General features: G+C 38.9%; 1 protein-coding gene and 3 pseudogenes across 1 annotated transcript; all 4 read left to right on the plus strand.

Annotated features, from left to right (window-relative positions):
- LOC149167911 (putative adenylate kinase 5, chloroplastic pseudogene) overlaps positions 1 to 2,455 on the plus strand; it is a 37,447-nt pseudogene extending 34,992 nt beyond the window's left edge.
- Positions 2,456 to 2,780: 325 nt separating this feature from the next.
- LOC149167912 (microtubule-associated protein RP/EB family member 1C-like) lies at positions 2,781 to 3,902 on the plus strand. Its single transcript, XM_089430630.1, has one exon. The coding sequence runs from the start codon at positions 2,781 to 2,783 to the stop codon at positions 3,900 to 3,902; it is 1,122 nt and encodes a 373-aa protein (XP_089286756.1).
- A 2,116-nt stretch (positions 3,903 to 6,018) lies between these two features.
- Positions 6,019 to 7,435, plus strand: LOC149167913 (adenylate kinase 5, chloroplastic pseudogene; annotated as a pseudogene).
- Positions 7,436 to 7,731: 296 nt separating this feature from the next.
- LOC149167914 (microtubule integrity protein mal3-like) lies at positions 7,732 to 15,860 on the plus strand (annotated as a pseudogene).
- Positions 15,861 to 16,424: the final 564 nt, after the last annotated feature.

A 16,424-nucleotide genomic window follows, 5' to 3' on the forward strand; every position in this document is an offset into this window, starting at 1 on the left:
ATTTTATCTAGTTCATTAGTTGTTTGCAACTAATGAAGGGTGAGCCACCTTTCACCCCACTCTTTATAGGCTCAACTACATTGCAGCCTTCATTATAGCTAGCCACCCTTGAGTAAAACTATGAGGCCATGAGGGAAGTTCTCACTTCGTGTTATAGGGTGGATTCATGAAGTCCATTGTGCTTCATCAAATCAAGCTTGTGAGTTCTATTGATGATGATGATGATGATGATGATGCCGACGATGATGATGATAGTGGTTAACGTTCACTGAGACCAAATTGGTCTATCGGACCTATAATTTTCTTAGATTTTAATTGTCTGGCTCCTCGTCTTTCTTGGCGAGATTGATGTTGTAGCTTTCTTTTTTTTCTCTACAGTTTTCCAACTTCCTTTATCTTGCATCTTCTTCATCTCTTCTAGTTCTTGGGACATTGGTGTCTTAGCTTCGCAATCTATTGTGTTCGTCCTCTTGAAGATAGTCAGAGAAGAAGTTTGTTCTAGGAGATTTGCTTTGCTATTAAATGAAGATTTATTTTGTGCGGTATTCAACTCCTCATAACTGTTGATGCTTGAGGGGTTGTCGAGTTCACTTTTTTGTTGCTAGGCGGGGCTTTCTCCCTGCTTGCCTTGATAGTTGTTTCTTTCTTGCCCAATTTCTTGTGATTTAGAGTTTTCTCTAGAGTATTCTTCTTTGATGATAGTGTAGTGTTCTTTTTGTGCTCCTTCCCACCATGTAGATCTGTGGTGGTTTTTTCTAGAAGAATTTTTCTGTGAGGCTTTTGGGCAATTTTTGGCTAGATGGTCCGTCTCAAAGCAGGATCGACATCTGAAGAGGACACTTTCATAATCAAGTTTCTAGTTCCACACATAGTCTTTACTTGTTAGGTTTATTTTAGCTGGGAATCCAGTGCTGAAGTCCATTTCCACACAAATGCGTGTGTTAGACTCGGTCCTGTCAGTCCCTTGTCAGAATCAAATTCTCCAAGGTTCATTTCTCCTCATTTGCAGTCATTGACATTATTGTGGTTCAGAAAAGAGTCATTTCAGAGTCAAGGTCTTATAATTGGTCTTTAAACATGTCAAATGATGCCTACAAGTTCAGTGAGTTTATATTTCAAGATGGTTATCAATGCAAAATTGATTCTTCTTCAAAACCCTATTTTGAAGAAGAAGTCATCAAATGTGTTTTTTCCGAATATGTAAATTTGTCAAAAGTGCTCCAAAGCTCTACAGTTCCTCAATGGCAGCCCTGTCTCAACTTCAGCAGTTCCTATCCCTACAACACACTCAACAGAAGAAAAGCCATCATTCAAGCTCAGAAAATTAGAAAAGGGAACAAAAGACAAAGCTGTATTAAAGTATGGTTTAGTACATATTTCCACTGGAGACTTGTTGGCCAAGGACTACTTGGAAAAGGGCTTATTGGTTCCAGATGAAATTGTGACGACGATGGTAAAGAATCGTCTGGAACAACAAGATGCACAAGAAAAGGGATGGCTACTTGATGGATATACACAGAGCTTATCACAAGCAGAGGTTCTTGAGAAGCTTGAGATCAGGCCAGACATTTTTATCTTGTTGGATGTCCCTGAGGAAATCCTTATTGAAAGAGTTGTTGGAAGGAGGCTTGATCCTATTACAGGGAAAATTTACCACTTGAAGTATTTTCCTCCAGAGACCGAGGAAATTGCAGCAAGGCTTACTCAACGTTCTGATGACACCAAGGAAACAGTAAAATATCGCTTTCAAACATATCAACAGAATGTTGAGGCAGTGCTTTCTATTTACGAGAATGCCATCAGGAAGATTGATGGAAGTCGACCTAAACAGCAAGTGTTTGAGGATATTGATACAATCTTGGCAAAATTGCTTGAACGAGAATTGATGGATACCAGGTCTTTAGTTCATAGTAACGATCATTTGCTTCCAGCCAAAGACGGATCTATGAATGATGACAGATTTAGAAGCAAGAGTAACTGGAAAGGAATTCCTACAAAGTTGAACAACATTCCTCATTCCAGAGAGATACGAGAATATTTCTATGAGGATGTGCGTTGTGCCACAATAAGGGCTGTAGAAGATGACTGTACCAGATTAAAGATTGAAATAAATATCCCAGAGCTGAAACCTGACATGGATGTGTACAAAATTAGCACACTGATGGAGCTTATACGAGTAATTGCTCTCACTTTTGCTGATGATGGTGAGGCAGTAGATGATAGTTTTGATCCCCAGTTGTTATCTGCTTTGAAAGGGATTGGCTGGAAAGAAAACGATATTTTAGCCAGATGCCAATCAAAGGAGTCAGTGCCAAGAAATAAAGGTTTGGTTTCTACATCTAGCCTGTTCATGGTAACCTGGGAAATGACACTGCACGAGCAAATGTGGACAAAACCGAAGGTTCAAAGGAAGAAAGGATATGCCTTGAAGAAAATATCAGAGCAGAGAAGTTGAAGGCACTTGATTTTAAACGGGCAGGTTAAAAGGGCAAAGGCTTGTTTTCAAAATTGGAAACTGGAAGGTGCGCTACGCATTGAGGTTGTGCGCTACGCATCGAACAGTGCGCTATGCATTGGGCTCCCGCGGCCAGTGTTAAATTACACAGGCGCTACGCATTAGGCTGTGCGCTACACACTGGGATAGCGCGCTACGCACTCAGTCTAGCACAAAATTTGTTTATATTTATGCGCCCAGTCTCGTATCAAATCGACTCCTTCAATTTGCAAAGAGCTAAAGGGATAATCTTACAACAGATATCCAGTGAAGATGGGGACGGAGTATGCAATCCTCGCATATCTATGGAGTGATCTCGAGGCAGGTCAATTTTGAAGCCAAATCTGAGTATGAGATGATCCAGAACTATAAGGTGCTGCAAGAAGTCTTCAACAAGCTTAAGATAGCCAAGCATATTGAAGTAAACAAACTGGTGAAAGGAAGGCCATTAGACAATCTTGAGTTTATGCAATGGTTGAAACGATACTGCGATTCTACAAATGTTGGAAACTTTACCCGCAGGAATGGTTATAATGCAGTTGAGAGAAGAGAAACATGCAAAGGAGGGAAAGAGCTAAATAGAAAAGTGGCTTTGAGCCTCCATTCGCAGACAACGGGTGCAACAAAGGCACCTGCAATGCCCAGGACTACAACTCCATCCTCTAATAATAGTTGCCGAGCAGATTCTAGACCAAATTCAAATGGACATGTAAGCAAAAATGCTCCAAAGAATACACCACTGCCATTCCCAGCTGCAACACAGGTTGCAGAGCTGAAGGTTGCAGTTGACAATTTGGAAAAGGAAAGAGACTTTTACTTTGGAAAACTAAGGGACATCGAGAGTATATGCCAGAACTCTGAACTCCTAGAAATTCCGGCAATCAGAACGATTCAAAGACTGCTCTATACAGATCACAGTGAAGCTGATACTCTCACTGATCTAGTAACAATGAGTATAGCAGAAAATGAAGCCTCGGGCCATGTTATCGAGGACTGTGAAGTTCAACCTTCGAGATCCAGTAACATGGATAATCAAGATGATTTATCCTTATATGATTCTGCAGCACTATACAATGGAGAGTATACTAAGCCCTTTGTTACAGAGCACTTGATGATCATACCAGGCCAGACGACCAATGTATTGGTAACTGCAGACCAGCAATTAGGAAGTTATTACATGGGAATGGGGCCTTACATGTCTACTCATAACATGGATTTTCAGAAATCTCCTGCACTTGCTCTGTTACAACATCCAGGGCAGTATACACCTGTTACAACGTTGGATGGTGCATCAAACGGAATTATGTTCTTCTTGATCAGAGGGCATAATTTTTGTTCAAAACTATTTTTTATTAAAAAAGTTTTTTCACAAGGCAAACGTAAAGTAAAAAGTCAAAATCAAAGCTAAATTTAAAAGGTAGATACGTGCCACAGCAGAGAACAAGATTCGATTGCCTATGTTTATCTTCAGTAAATGGGATTGACACCTGTAATGCCACCTCTTCATCAGTTATCAACAGATTCCAGTAGAAGAAGGAGCGCTATTCTATCTTCAGAAGCGCTGATTGTTTTTTTTTAGTTTTATTTATTAATAATGATAAAATAAATCCCTTGTCTTGGGGTCAATTTGTTTTCCCCTAGCATAGTTTATTTAAGGTATTGAAAATCATTTTGTAAAGGTTAGAGGGAGGAGAATTCTGAGAGGTGTGTGGAGAAAAACAGAGTTTCATTGTACAGTTTTGACAGGGATTCAATAAAAAAAAATACAGCTCTGACTCCTGAGATTCTTGTGGTATGACATTTGACATATATTGCTTCTCTGTCTCATACGTTTCCTTGTTATGTTTACTGTTTCATTTCATAATCATTTTTGTTGAATACTTTTAAGTCAGAAAGGCAGAATTCAATTTATTTGCTCTGTCTTGAGGAAGTGTTCATATTTAATGTTTTCTTCTGTTTGACAAGGATCCATCTTCTACGCCCTTGTCGACTTCTCAACAGTCTTGCCATTCTGTTTATCTCAATTTAATTGTTAAATTTCTTGCCTATCTTGCCTCAGGAGATAATCTGTGTTTTTTATTACATTTCCCTGTTCAAGCTGTTCTTTGCCCCATGCAGCCCAGAAAACCCAATCATTTATCAAAAAACCCCTTTCTATCAATTTACTAGCCTAAAATCAGTTTTCCTTATTGGTCATCTCAGCCCCTTTGAAAATTTGTCTGCCGAGATAGACCCGGAGAGAGCCCTCTCCTGTCCTCGTAGGGCTAGCTACGAGGCTGAGCGTGGTATGATGTTGCCTTGAGTTTTGCCTTCCTCAGCCTGAGGCAGATTCGAAGGCTAACATAGTGGCGACCATACTGGGGAAGATGGTTTGCTGTTGATGTGACATTCGACTTGTTGATTGTCTTGTCCCAGTACATGAAATCAAGTTGCAGATATGATGCTGATGGTGGACAGCAGTCAGACACTTATGAAGGCTGAGACATTCACCTGGCGACTCCAACTCGATCCAGACAGTCCAGTGCTCGCTGATCCATTTATGCAATGGTGGGGTATGTGGCAAACCCTGCCCTGTGTGAAGCTGTAAAAGAAGTAAGAAATCAGTTAGCAGATTCTGAAATTAATGAAGAATTTTTCAGTGCCTTGCTTCAATGTTTGAAATCTCCAAAGTTCCCTCTTGAAGCTAAAACTAGTGTTTGTGAGTTAGTTGTTGAAAGAGTTGAGAAGGAGATTCAATGTTTAGATGAGCAGATCCAGTCATATGATTTCCAAGACCCTAAAAAGTTCTTGGAAATCCTTTCTCCTTCGAAACAAGAAATAATAGAATTGCCTATAGATGTTTGCATTGACAGTGTGCAGCTGGAGGTATGTATTGCAGAGTTGGGGCAGCCAATAGAGTCAGGCTTTCGCGATCCTATTGCGATGTACATGGAAATGTTTTTCAGTTTGATTGATAGATCAGGCTGTCTTTTACGTGACCAGGCTCATTACGTGCATGAAGGGCTGCCAGCAATTACATCTGTGTCCTGGTGGAAGCATTCTCAAGCGGCATCATTTTCAGGTTTACTTGAATGGTTAATCTGGCATTTCAGTATTACCCGATCTATTGTTTGTACAGCAGATTAGGGTAGATTTTGTAAATAAATAAGCAGCTAAAAGGCAGCATTTCGTTCTGAGTTTCATTACAGTTTTAGTGTGAAGTTTGCTGAGTCAGTTTTTCGATCATTTCAGTCAAGTTTTAGTCCATAAATGAGTCGGAAGTCTCGTGTTGTTTGTTGAAATAATGACTCCATCGCCCAATGGACGGAGGCACTGTCTGCTCTCCCAAAGCTCTGCGGTTCTTGGCACCTCCAAGAAGCGGCAGCTGCCATCCCCATTGGAGCCAATGTTAGACTCGGTCCTGTCAGTCCCTTGTCAGAATCAAATTCTCCAAGGTTCATTTCTCCTCATTTGCAGTCATTGATGTTATTGTGGTTCAGAAAAGAGTCATTTCAGAGTCAAGGTCTTATAATTGGTCTTTAAACATGTCAAATGATGCCTACAGGCTAGAAGAAGGTTCAGTGAGTTTATATTTCAAGATGGTTATCAATGCAAAATTGATTCTTCTTCAAAACCCTGTTTTGAAGAAGAAATCATCAAATGTGTTTTTCAGAATATGTAATTTGTCAAAAGTGTTCCAAAGCTCTACAGTTCCTCAATGGCAGCCCTGTCTCAGCTTCAGCAGTTCCTATCCCTGCAACACACTCAACAGAAGAAAAGCCATCATTCAAGCTCAGAAAATTAGAAAAGGGAACAAAAGACAAAGCTGTATTAAAGTATGGTTTAGTACATATTTCCACTGGAGACTTGTTGGCCAAGGACTACTTGGAAAAGGGCTTATTGGTTCCAGATGAAATTGTGACAACGATGGTAAAGAATCGTCTGGAACAACAAGATGCACAAGAAAAGGGATGGCTACTTGATGGATATCCACGGAGCTTATCACAAGCAGAGGTTCTTGAGAAGCTTAAGATCAGGCCAGACATTTTTCTCTTGTTGGATGTCCCTGACGAAATCCTTATTGAAAGAGTTGTTGGAAGGAGGCTTGATCCTATTACAGGAAAAATTTACCACTTGAAGTATTTTCCTCCAGAGACCGAGGAAATTGCAGCAAGGCTTACTCAACGTTCTGATGACATCAAGGAAAAAGTAAAATATCGCTTTCAAATATATCAACAGAATGTTGAGGCAATGCTTTCTATTTATGAGAATGCCATCGAGAAGATTGATGGAAGTCGACCTAAACAGCAAGTGTTTGAGGATATTGATACAATCTTGGCAAAATTGCTTGAACGAGAATTGATGGATACCAGGTCTTTAGTTCATAGTAACGATCATTTTCTTCCAGCCAAAGACGGATCTATGAATGATGACAGATTTAGAAGCAAGAGTAACTGGAAAGGAATTCCTACAAAGTTGAACAACATTCCTCATTCCAGAGAGATACGAGAATATTTCTATGAGGATGTGCGTTGTGCCACAATAAGGGCTGTAGAAGATGACTGTACGAGATTAAAGATTGAAATAAATATCCCAGAGTTGAAACTTGACATGGATGTGTACAGAATTGGCACACTCATGGAGCTTATACGAGTAATTGCTCTCACTTTTGCTGATGATGGTGAGGCAGTAGATGATAGTTTTGATCCCCAGTTGTTATATGCTTTGAAAGGGATTGGCTGGAAAGAAAACGATATTTTAGCCAGATGCCAATCAAAGGAGTCAGTGCCAAGAAATAAAGGTTTGGTTTCTACATCTAGCCATGTTCATGGTAACCTGGGAAATGACATTGCACGAGCAAATGTAGACAAAACCGAAGGTTCAAAGGAAGAAAGGATACGCCTTGAAGAAAATATCAGAGCAAAGAAGTTGAAGGCACTTGATTTTAAATGGGCAGGTTAAAAGGGCGAAGGCTTGTTTTCAAAATTGGAAACTGGAAGGTGCGCTACGCATTGAGGCTATGTGCTATGCACCGAGCAGTGTGCTACGCATTGGGCTCCCGCGGCCAGTGTTAAATTACACAGGCACTACTCATCAGGCTGTGCGCTACGCACTGGGATAGCGCGCTACGCACTCAGTCCAGCACAAAATTTGTTTATATTTATGCGCCCAGTCTCGTATCAAATCGACTCCTTCAATTTGCAAAGAGCTAAAGAGATAATATTACAACAGATATCCAATGAAGATGGGGACGGAGTATGCAATCCTCGCATATCTATGGAGTGATCTCGAGGCAGGTCAATTTTGAAGCCAAATCTGAGTATGAGATGATCCAGAACTATAAGGTGCTGCAAGAAGTCTTCAACAAGCTTAAGATAGCCAAGCATATTGAAGTAAACAAACTGGTGAAAGGAAGGCCATTAGACAATCTTGAGTTTATGCAATGGTTGAAACGATACTGCGATTCTACAAATGTTGGAAACTTTACCCGCAGGAATGGTTATAATGTAGTTGAGAGAAGAGAAACATGCAAAGGAGGGAAAGAGCTAAATAGAAAAGTGGCGTTGAGCCTCCATTCGCAGACAACGGGTGCAACAAAGGCACCTGCAATGCCCAGGCCTACAACTCCGTCCTCTAATAATAGCCGCTGAGCAGATTCTAGACCAAATTCAAATGGACATGTAAGCAAAAACGCTCCAAAGAATACACCACTGCCATTCCCAGCTGCAACACAGGTTGCAGAGCTGAAGGTTGAAGTTGACAATTTGGAAAAGGAAAGAGACTTTTACTTTGGAAAACTAAGGGACATCGAGAGTATATGCTAGAACTCTGAACTCCTAGAAATTCCAGCAATCAGAATGATTCAAAGACTGCTCTATACAGATCACTATGAAGCCGATACTCTCACTGATCTAATAACAATGAGTATAGCAGAAAATGAAGCCTCGGGCCATGTTATCGAGGACTGTGAAGTTCAACCTTCGAGATCCAGTAACATGGATAATCAAGATGACTTATCCTTATATGATTCTGCAGCACTATACAATGGAGAGTATACTAAGACCTTTGTTACAGAGCACTTGATGATCATACCAGGCCAGACGACCAATGTATTGGTAACTACAGACCAGCAATTAGGAAGTTATTACATGGGAATGGGGCCTTACATGTCTGCTCATAACATAGATTTTCAGAAATCTCCTGCACTTGCTCTGTTACAACGTCTAGGGCAGTATACACCTGTTACAACGTTGGATGGTGCATCAAACGGAATTCTGTTCTTCTTGATCAGAGGGCGTAATTTTTGTTCAAAACTGTTTTTTATTAAAAATGTTTTTTCACAAGGCAAATGTAAAGTAAAAAGTCAAAATCAAAGCTAAATTTAAAACGTAGATACGTGCCACAGCAGAGAACAAGATTTGATTGCCTATGTTTATCTTCAGTAAATGGGATTGACACCTGTAATGCCACCTCTTCATCAGTTATCAACAGATTCGAGTAGAAGAAGGAGCACTATTCTATCTTCAGAAGCGCTGATTGTTTTTTTTTTGTTTTATTTATTAATAATGATAAAATAAATCCCTTGTCTTGGGGTTGATTTGTTTTCCCCTAGTAGAGTTTATTTAAGGTATTGAAAATCATTTTGTAAAGGTTAGAGGGAGGAGAATTCTGAGAGGTGCATGGAGAAAAACAGAGTTTCATTGTACAGTTTTGACAGGGATTCAATAAAAAAAATATAGCTCTAACTCCTGATATTCCTGTGGTATGACATTTGACATATGTTGCTTCTCTGTCTCATACGTTTCCTTGTTATGTTTACTGTTTCATTTCATAATCATTTCTGTTGAATACTTTTAAGTGAGAAAGGCAGAATTCAATTTATTTGCTCTGTCTTGAGGAAGTGTTCATATTTAATGTTTTCTTCTGTTTGACAAGGATCCATATTCTATGCCCTTGTCGACTTCTCAGCAGTCTTGCCATTCTGTTTATCTCAATTTAATTGTTAAATTTCTTGCCTATCTTGCCTCGGGAGATAATCTGTGTTTTTTATTACATTTCCCTGTTCAAGTTGTTCTTTGACCCATGCAGCCTAGAAAACCCAATCATTTATCAAAAAACCCCTTTCTATCAATTTACTAGCCTAAAATCAGTATTCCTTATTGGTCATCTCAGCCCCTTTGAAAATTTGTCTGCCGAGATAGACCCGGAGAGAGCCCTCTCCTGTCCTCGTAGGGCTACCTACGAGGCCGAGCGTGGTATGATGTTGCCTCGAGTTTTGCCTTCCTCAGCCTGAGGCAGATTCGAAGGCTAACAGCGTGCATAGGTGGTTTTGGCATATTCCTCTGTTTCTGGGCACTTGCAGTAAAATTTCCCAATTGCATTTCCAATGGATTTTAGCGAGAAGAGATTCTAGAGATGCAAGGGTAGGCTTGGCAATCTCACCCAAACTGGTGCTGAGGTTATGACTGTTGTTGAGGGATCGAATGATGGGTTCCATGGCTTCATGAATAGGCCTGAGTTTTCCCAAAACCAAGGGCCAGAATCTAGAATACATTGTCTGCTTTCAGGATTTTCAAAATCTACTATAAAGAAACCCCTAGCACAGGGGTAGATATTAATTTCATCAGAAATGACAGGCTTCCATACCTCTGAAATCCAATTCTGGAGAGTTGTCAACCGCGGCCAAAAACCATTGAACCGACAAATTAGGGAACTTTCGGAAAACTTCAAAGCCTCATCGAGTGATGCCTAAACAATCTGGACACTGGGAGCTGGGGCTTCACTAACAATATGGGCAGGAGCTTGCCCTCTAGAAGCGAACGGAATTGAGCCAGAAACTATTTTCACGAAGCTGGGAGCCATATTTGCCTGTAGAAAGCTGAGACCCAGGCACAAAGAAATAAGGCAGAAGATTAGATCTAGAACCCAGCTGCAAAGAAATAAGGCAGAAGATTAGATCTAGATCTAGATCTAGCCGCAGAAGATTAGATCTAGAACCCAGCAACAGAGTCTCAGTAAGCCTTTTAATCTGCAACAAACCCTAGTAGGAAAAATCCTGCTTTTAGTACCAAGAATCAAATCCTGCTCCAGATAAAAATAAATCATCGACTTTCACTTCAAACGAAAAGAAAATATCACTCGATCCCGGCTGCCCGTGCAAGACAACAATGAACCACTCAATCCAAAGATGCCCACGTAAAATAACAATGAACCAAAAAACAAGATCTTTGCATTCAAAACAAGATCTCTGCATTCAAATACCTCTGAAGATTTTCCTGTCTGTCCTGCTTAAACCACGGCACCTCATGCCATTAACGATTCTACAAAAATTTAAATAATTAAAGGATAATTAAAGCCAAAATAACAATAAGCCCAATGTCTACCTAGTTATTTTAGATGGCTTCTTAGTTGCTTTGTTGAGAAAGCACACAAAGGTAAAATCTCTCTTAGGCAAATATTAGTGCAAGGGAGAAGGCCACTCTCCTTTATCCACACAGAAGTTAGTATGAGGTCCTTCAATCTATTGAGCCAAGGCTTTTTCTTATTCATGGCATGGTTACAATGGGCATGTAAAACACAAACAAATCCATTCTCTTAGTTAATAGTCCATTGATGCTTCCTTTTCGTGCTTCGATGCATGGTTTTCAATAAGCTTTCTTAATATTGTCCACATCGAGCCTGCACAACGTAAGGGAGCCTCCACTAAGATAATAGTCCCTCAATGTTTCCTTTGGTGTTTTTGTGCATCACTCGGATAATTCCTCAGCCATTCTAGTTGACCTTATAACTAAGGCTAAAGGCTCTAACATTGACCTCGCTCCCAAAACTAGGTGGTCTAAAATTATGCACAGGGTTTTTCTTTAGTTCACACAAGAGCCTCCTCTTGTCTCTCAGACTATTCTATACTCCACTCTACTGTACTTTTTCATCTCCATGGGTTCTTCTTCTTCATTCTTTCTTATTCCTTGATTCTCCTTCCTTGATGGGTTACATGGGTAATCATAAGTGTCCGAAACAAGGGTATGTAACCTATATATCTAAGTAGTTTGGTACCATTGTCTCACTCCTCTCATACCTACTGACAATTATTACTACACATTCCCATTATATATTTTCTTACAAAAAGTTGACAATCATAAAATGTTAACTCAACTAAATAATTAATTCACAAGTATTAATTCCATAAATCACTTTTTTCTAGTTTCCCTACTCTCATGGCTTCTCATAGTTTGTATCAAGGCTTCACCTCTTCGTTAGTTGTAATTATAATACAATTATAATTGTTTTAGGTTTTCTAACCCATTTACATATACTTTCCAATATATGCATCATTTACATAAATAATTACAACTACAATATCAATGGGGGATTAAAGGATAGAATGTTAAATTTTGATTGTGAACCCCTTTGGTTTGAAGCCTTCCTCTTCTCTAAGATCTTGGTTTACTTTTTGGATTTTGTCTTTGTGAATTTGATAATAGTTTAGTCATGGATAATGAATATATAAGAGAAACTTAATGATTCCTTTGTCTACATGAGGATATCAATAAGACCAACAATGGTGTGTTGATGGTAATCTCTTCAAAAAAAATTGAATTGGAATAAGCTAACACTTTGTATATTTCCAATATTATGAACATACCATTAAACTAGAAACAAATAATTGATTTACTAGAAATATAATGCACCATACTTCACAATTCAATTCTATCTTAGTGTGTGGAATCTCTCTCCGTGTATTCTAACAACCAGGAAACAACGAATTGTTACAAGAAGTAATGTAAGACAGAACAATTCACCGGCTTCATGACATGGAGATTGAATGTCTAACCCCTTGTCTAGATGCCTGGAAGGAAGAAAAAGGCAATATTCATCTTTGTCATTAGTAGCATGTATCTTCGAGTAATATATAGTTTGGGTCAATATTCCAAACAAACCACTAGTAGGACCATCTAGAATTCTTGTTATGAGGTGTCTTTTCCAAAAAAAAATTATATATTGTTAAACCTATGCCTAGTTTTGTGGGTATATCTTAAACTGGGTTGGATGTATCTCATTGTTAGCTTAGACACCGTTGATTTTTGAATGAATATAAATTATTGTTTCGGTTTAATAATATTTTTTTTTAAATGCAATAATCATAATATTGGTGCTTTTGACATATTTGTTTTCAACTAATCAAAATTGCATTGTACTTTTTCTCCACTCCACTATAATGTGCATATTTCCATGCATTGTGTTATTAGTGTGCATATGCCACTAAAGTCTCTTATGAACTTTTTGCATAAAATGAAACCATGCAAAAACATCTTGAATTAATATCACTCTTATTGAATTGTTTGTAATTGGTGTATATAGAACATGAGCCTTTTGCCTTGAGATAAGACAAAAGAATTAAGGATGAGACTTGAAACATCCTTCACAAGAATATTAGTTAAAGGATTAGCGTAAAAATCATTATCAACAAGAATCAACTAATATCCCACAACTTCCCCAATAATGAGTGGACTTGGGATAGTGTGTAAATAGAAACATTTCTAAGACATTTTTATCTTAGATGGGTTAATTTCAAAGCCTCTAACACAATTAATGAATCTTTATGAGATTCTTTGGGAATCATTATAAGATTCTTTGCTTCAACACCGAAGATTTACTTTTATGGAGAAGTTGACAAGGAATTATTGACTATGCTTAAGGATTTGCTTTAAGTCAATAATGAAATATTCTTTATTAAAGAATTTCCCATACAACCATCTAGATGTGTCTTAATAATGTTGTGCACTCTATCATGAAAATCATGGCTCTTAACACATTTGTAATTTGCCTTAACATTCTTGATCCAAAAGACATTTACATAGCATAATCTTCCTGAAACTGTGTTTGTAACAGCCCCTGGTTAATTTTCCATGTCAATAAAATAAGACCAAGGTCATGGGACACGTATTCCAAGTTGAATATTGGGAAAAACATTATAGTGGGCATCACTTGTGATTGATTGATGGCCATGGAAATTGGCAAAGGCATTCGTAAAGGAAAAGAGGCAATAATTGGCATTTAATCGTGAAAATAAAGGAAAATAGGATAAAAGGAAGGTGAAGAGACAAATATTAGCATGCTAAGGAAATTAGAGGAAAAATGAAGGAAAATGAAAAAAATAGAGGCCTCAATGATAAAAAGGCTTATGAGGATCAGTTGTTAGCTTTTTGTCAATTTAGTTTTGGCTCTCTCATTTCATTCTCATTCTCTCATACTCTTGCACACTTAAAGCATCTTGGAGCACTCAAGTATTCATTTGGATTTGGAGAAACAAGGCAAAGGGAAGCAACGAACACAAGGAAACAGTTGGATCAACAACTACAGCTGGATTGCTTTGCAGGTAACAGGTTGCATGTGTGATTTCCTTTTTGATTTCTAAATGCATGGTATATGCATGTGATTTTATGGTTATGTGTTTTCATTTGCATGGAGATTTTCCTAGAGTGACAGTGGTTTTAGTCTTGCCTTTCCATCTCCTGGATAGCCATGGTGTTGTGGGTTTTTCCACTTGTTTTGTTGTTTGGTGCTCTGGTTCACTATGGTTGTGGGTTAAAACAAATGCTCTGGAAGCCCTAGAACAACTTTGGTTGATTTACTAGTTCCTGGAGTCATTGGTTGGGACAAACACTCTAGATCCCTTAGAGGGTTGAGTTATTAGTCCCTGGAGTTGTGGTTGGAAAAAAACGGTTTGGAGCCTAGGAAGGTTGTGGGTTGAGCTACTAGTTCTTGAAGCCCTAGACAACTTGGGTAGAGATTGATCTGTTTGGTGTTAGAGATTTCCGGACCATAGAGGTGGAATCACTTTTGATGAGGGTTGAGGTGGTTTGGCCTTTGGAAGCCTTGGATTGGTTTTGGTTTAATCCATGAGATCCCACATTCATGCTTGGAATATGGCATGAGGGTGATTGGATGAAAGAGAGATTAGGTTCAACCCGCTTCATGGTCAGGTGGTACGTGGAAGTCCCTGACTTGGTTGGTATTTTCATATATTAATAAGAGTTATTTCCTAATGTGATTTATGAATACTTGTACTAGTTATCATTTTTACATTATGGTTGAGTTGCCATGGTTTTCTATGTTGGTTATATGTTGGCTATGTGATGTAGTCTACATATGGTTCTTGACATGTTTTAATAATTTATTGAATGGTTGATGGAAGTATGGACTAACAAGTGTTATTGCAGCTAGCTAGAGAGGGATTATAGCCTTCTTGGTGGTTCTCATATGGATAATATTAATTTATGATCATATATGATTTCATGACATGTAGCTTACATGTTTGCCATATGTTTGACGAAATGTATGTTATGGATTAGGCAACATAGGTCAAGTTCTTACTTCAAGTTTGAATGTTTGGCTTTGTTGTCATGTAAATTATGATTCTAGAAAGTTACAGGCAATTATGAGCATCGGTTTGGAGGTTGGCCTGAAAAGGTGGCACAGATCTCGAAACCGCATGCTCAAAACTGAAGGATTTAGTCCATAATCACATTGAAGCAGGCTTGTACATGCGGTTGGAGGCCTATTACCGCACCCTTGCCTTGTTATGTGTGCGATTAGGGTGCTAGGTCAAAGAAACAAGGTTCCAACTCAGGGATTGAACACCTGGGGTGGTTGTCTAGCTCCTGAGTGATCTATAGTCCCAATGGGAAGTCAATATGTGTTTAGTTTGTAGGCCCCACTTCCTTAATTGGAACTTGGAGGTTAGGTCATATCACAATGACACTTGTCTCATGTTTACCCTAGTGAGCTTGTGAATTTGGGTAAATGTGGGAGGGGTGGTATCAGAGTGAGGTTGCAGCACTCAACCTTGGGGTAGATGTGATTATTATGTATGCATGTCTGATTGTTTATGTGTTAATCATGCATGCATGTTGGTTATTTTTCGTGATGTTCATTGTTGCAGTTTGTGTCATCGTGTTGAGGTTGATGATGTTCGTATGTTATGTTGTTGGTATGTTAGTGCCATTATGTACATACATGTATATTGTGCTAATCTTGACTAATTTGTGCATACGAGATAGCCTCCCATGAAACACACTAAAGTATGTTTGATTATGTTTATATTTGGTTTATCTAACATGGTATGTTTGCAGGAAGAAGAAGTTCAGTGATGACCAGCAGAATGGTGGATTACAGTTCATGTGAATATCCTTATAGGTCAATTGAGCAACAAAGAGATGAGTATTATCCTGATATAGAAGATACAATGAGAAGTCTAAAGGGAAATATTAGAAGTTGTAAGGCAAACAATGACAGGATAATTGAGTCACATGAAATACTTGCCATAGCTCAGGAAGAGAGAGCAGAGGTCAATGCAGTGATCCTTCAGAGCTTATCATATTTGTAGAGACAGGGACAACCAAGAATCGGTTATGGACAGGAGGAAAAGACTAATGGGGCATATGGTAGCAGGTCTCATGGAGGTCACGGGTCAGACATGGATGACACAATAAGAGGTGGTAGATGGATGAATACACCTAACAGGAGAGGTAGTGATTATAGGTTATATTCTAGTTTTGGATTAGAGAGACAACACGCTCATCACCACTATCATCCTTACAAGAGGAGTGAGAGGGGGTACTTTCCATATGAGTTCAAGAAAGCCAAACCTCCTACCTTTGATGGAGAGATGAAGAAACTAGAAGATGCAGAAGCATGGTTTCTTGGGATGAAGAAGTTCTTTGAGTGGCATGATTATTCAGAGAATATGAAAGCCAGGATAATTATTTGTAGTATCAAAGGGAAAGAAAGTATTTGGTGGAAAGATGTGACGCATGTCAAAGGCATCAGGGTAGAGGAGTTGAGTTGGCATGAGTTTAAGAGACTCTTCAGGAAGAAGTACTTGTCTGAGAGATACTATGATGGAAAGGCTAAGGAGTTATATGAGTTGAAGATGGGTTATATGATGGAC

This window comes from Pinus tabuliformis, chromosome 5_1 (assembly GCF_031772625.1).
Source record: "Pinus tabuliformis cultivar Carrire ecotype Pingquan chromosome 5_1, CPIR1, whole genome shotgun sequence".
Classification (NCBI taxonomy): Eukaryota; Viridiplantae; Streptophyta; class Pinopsida; order Pinales; family Pinaceae; genus Pinus; species Pinus tabuliformis.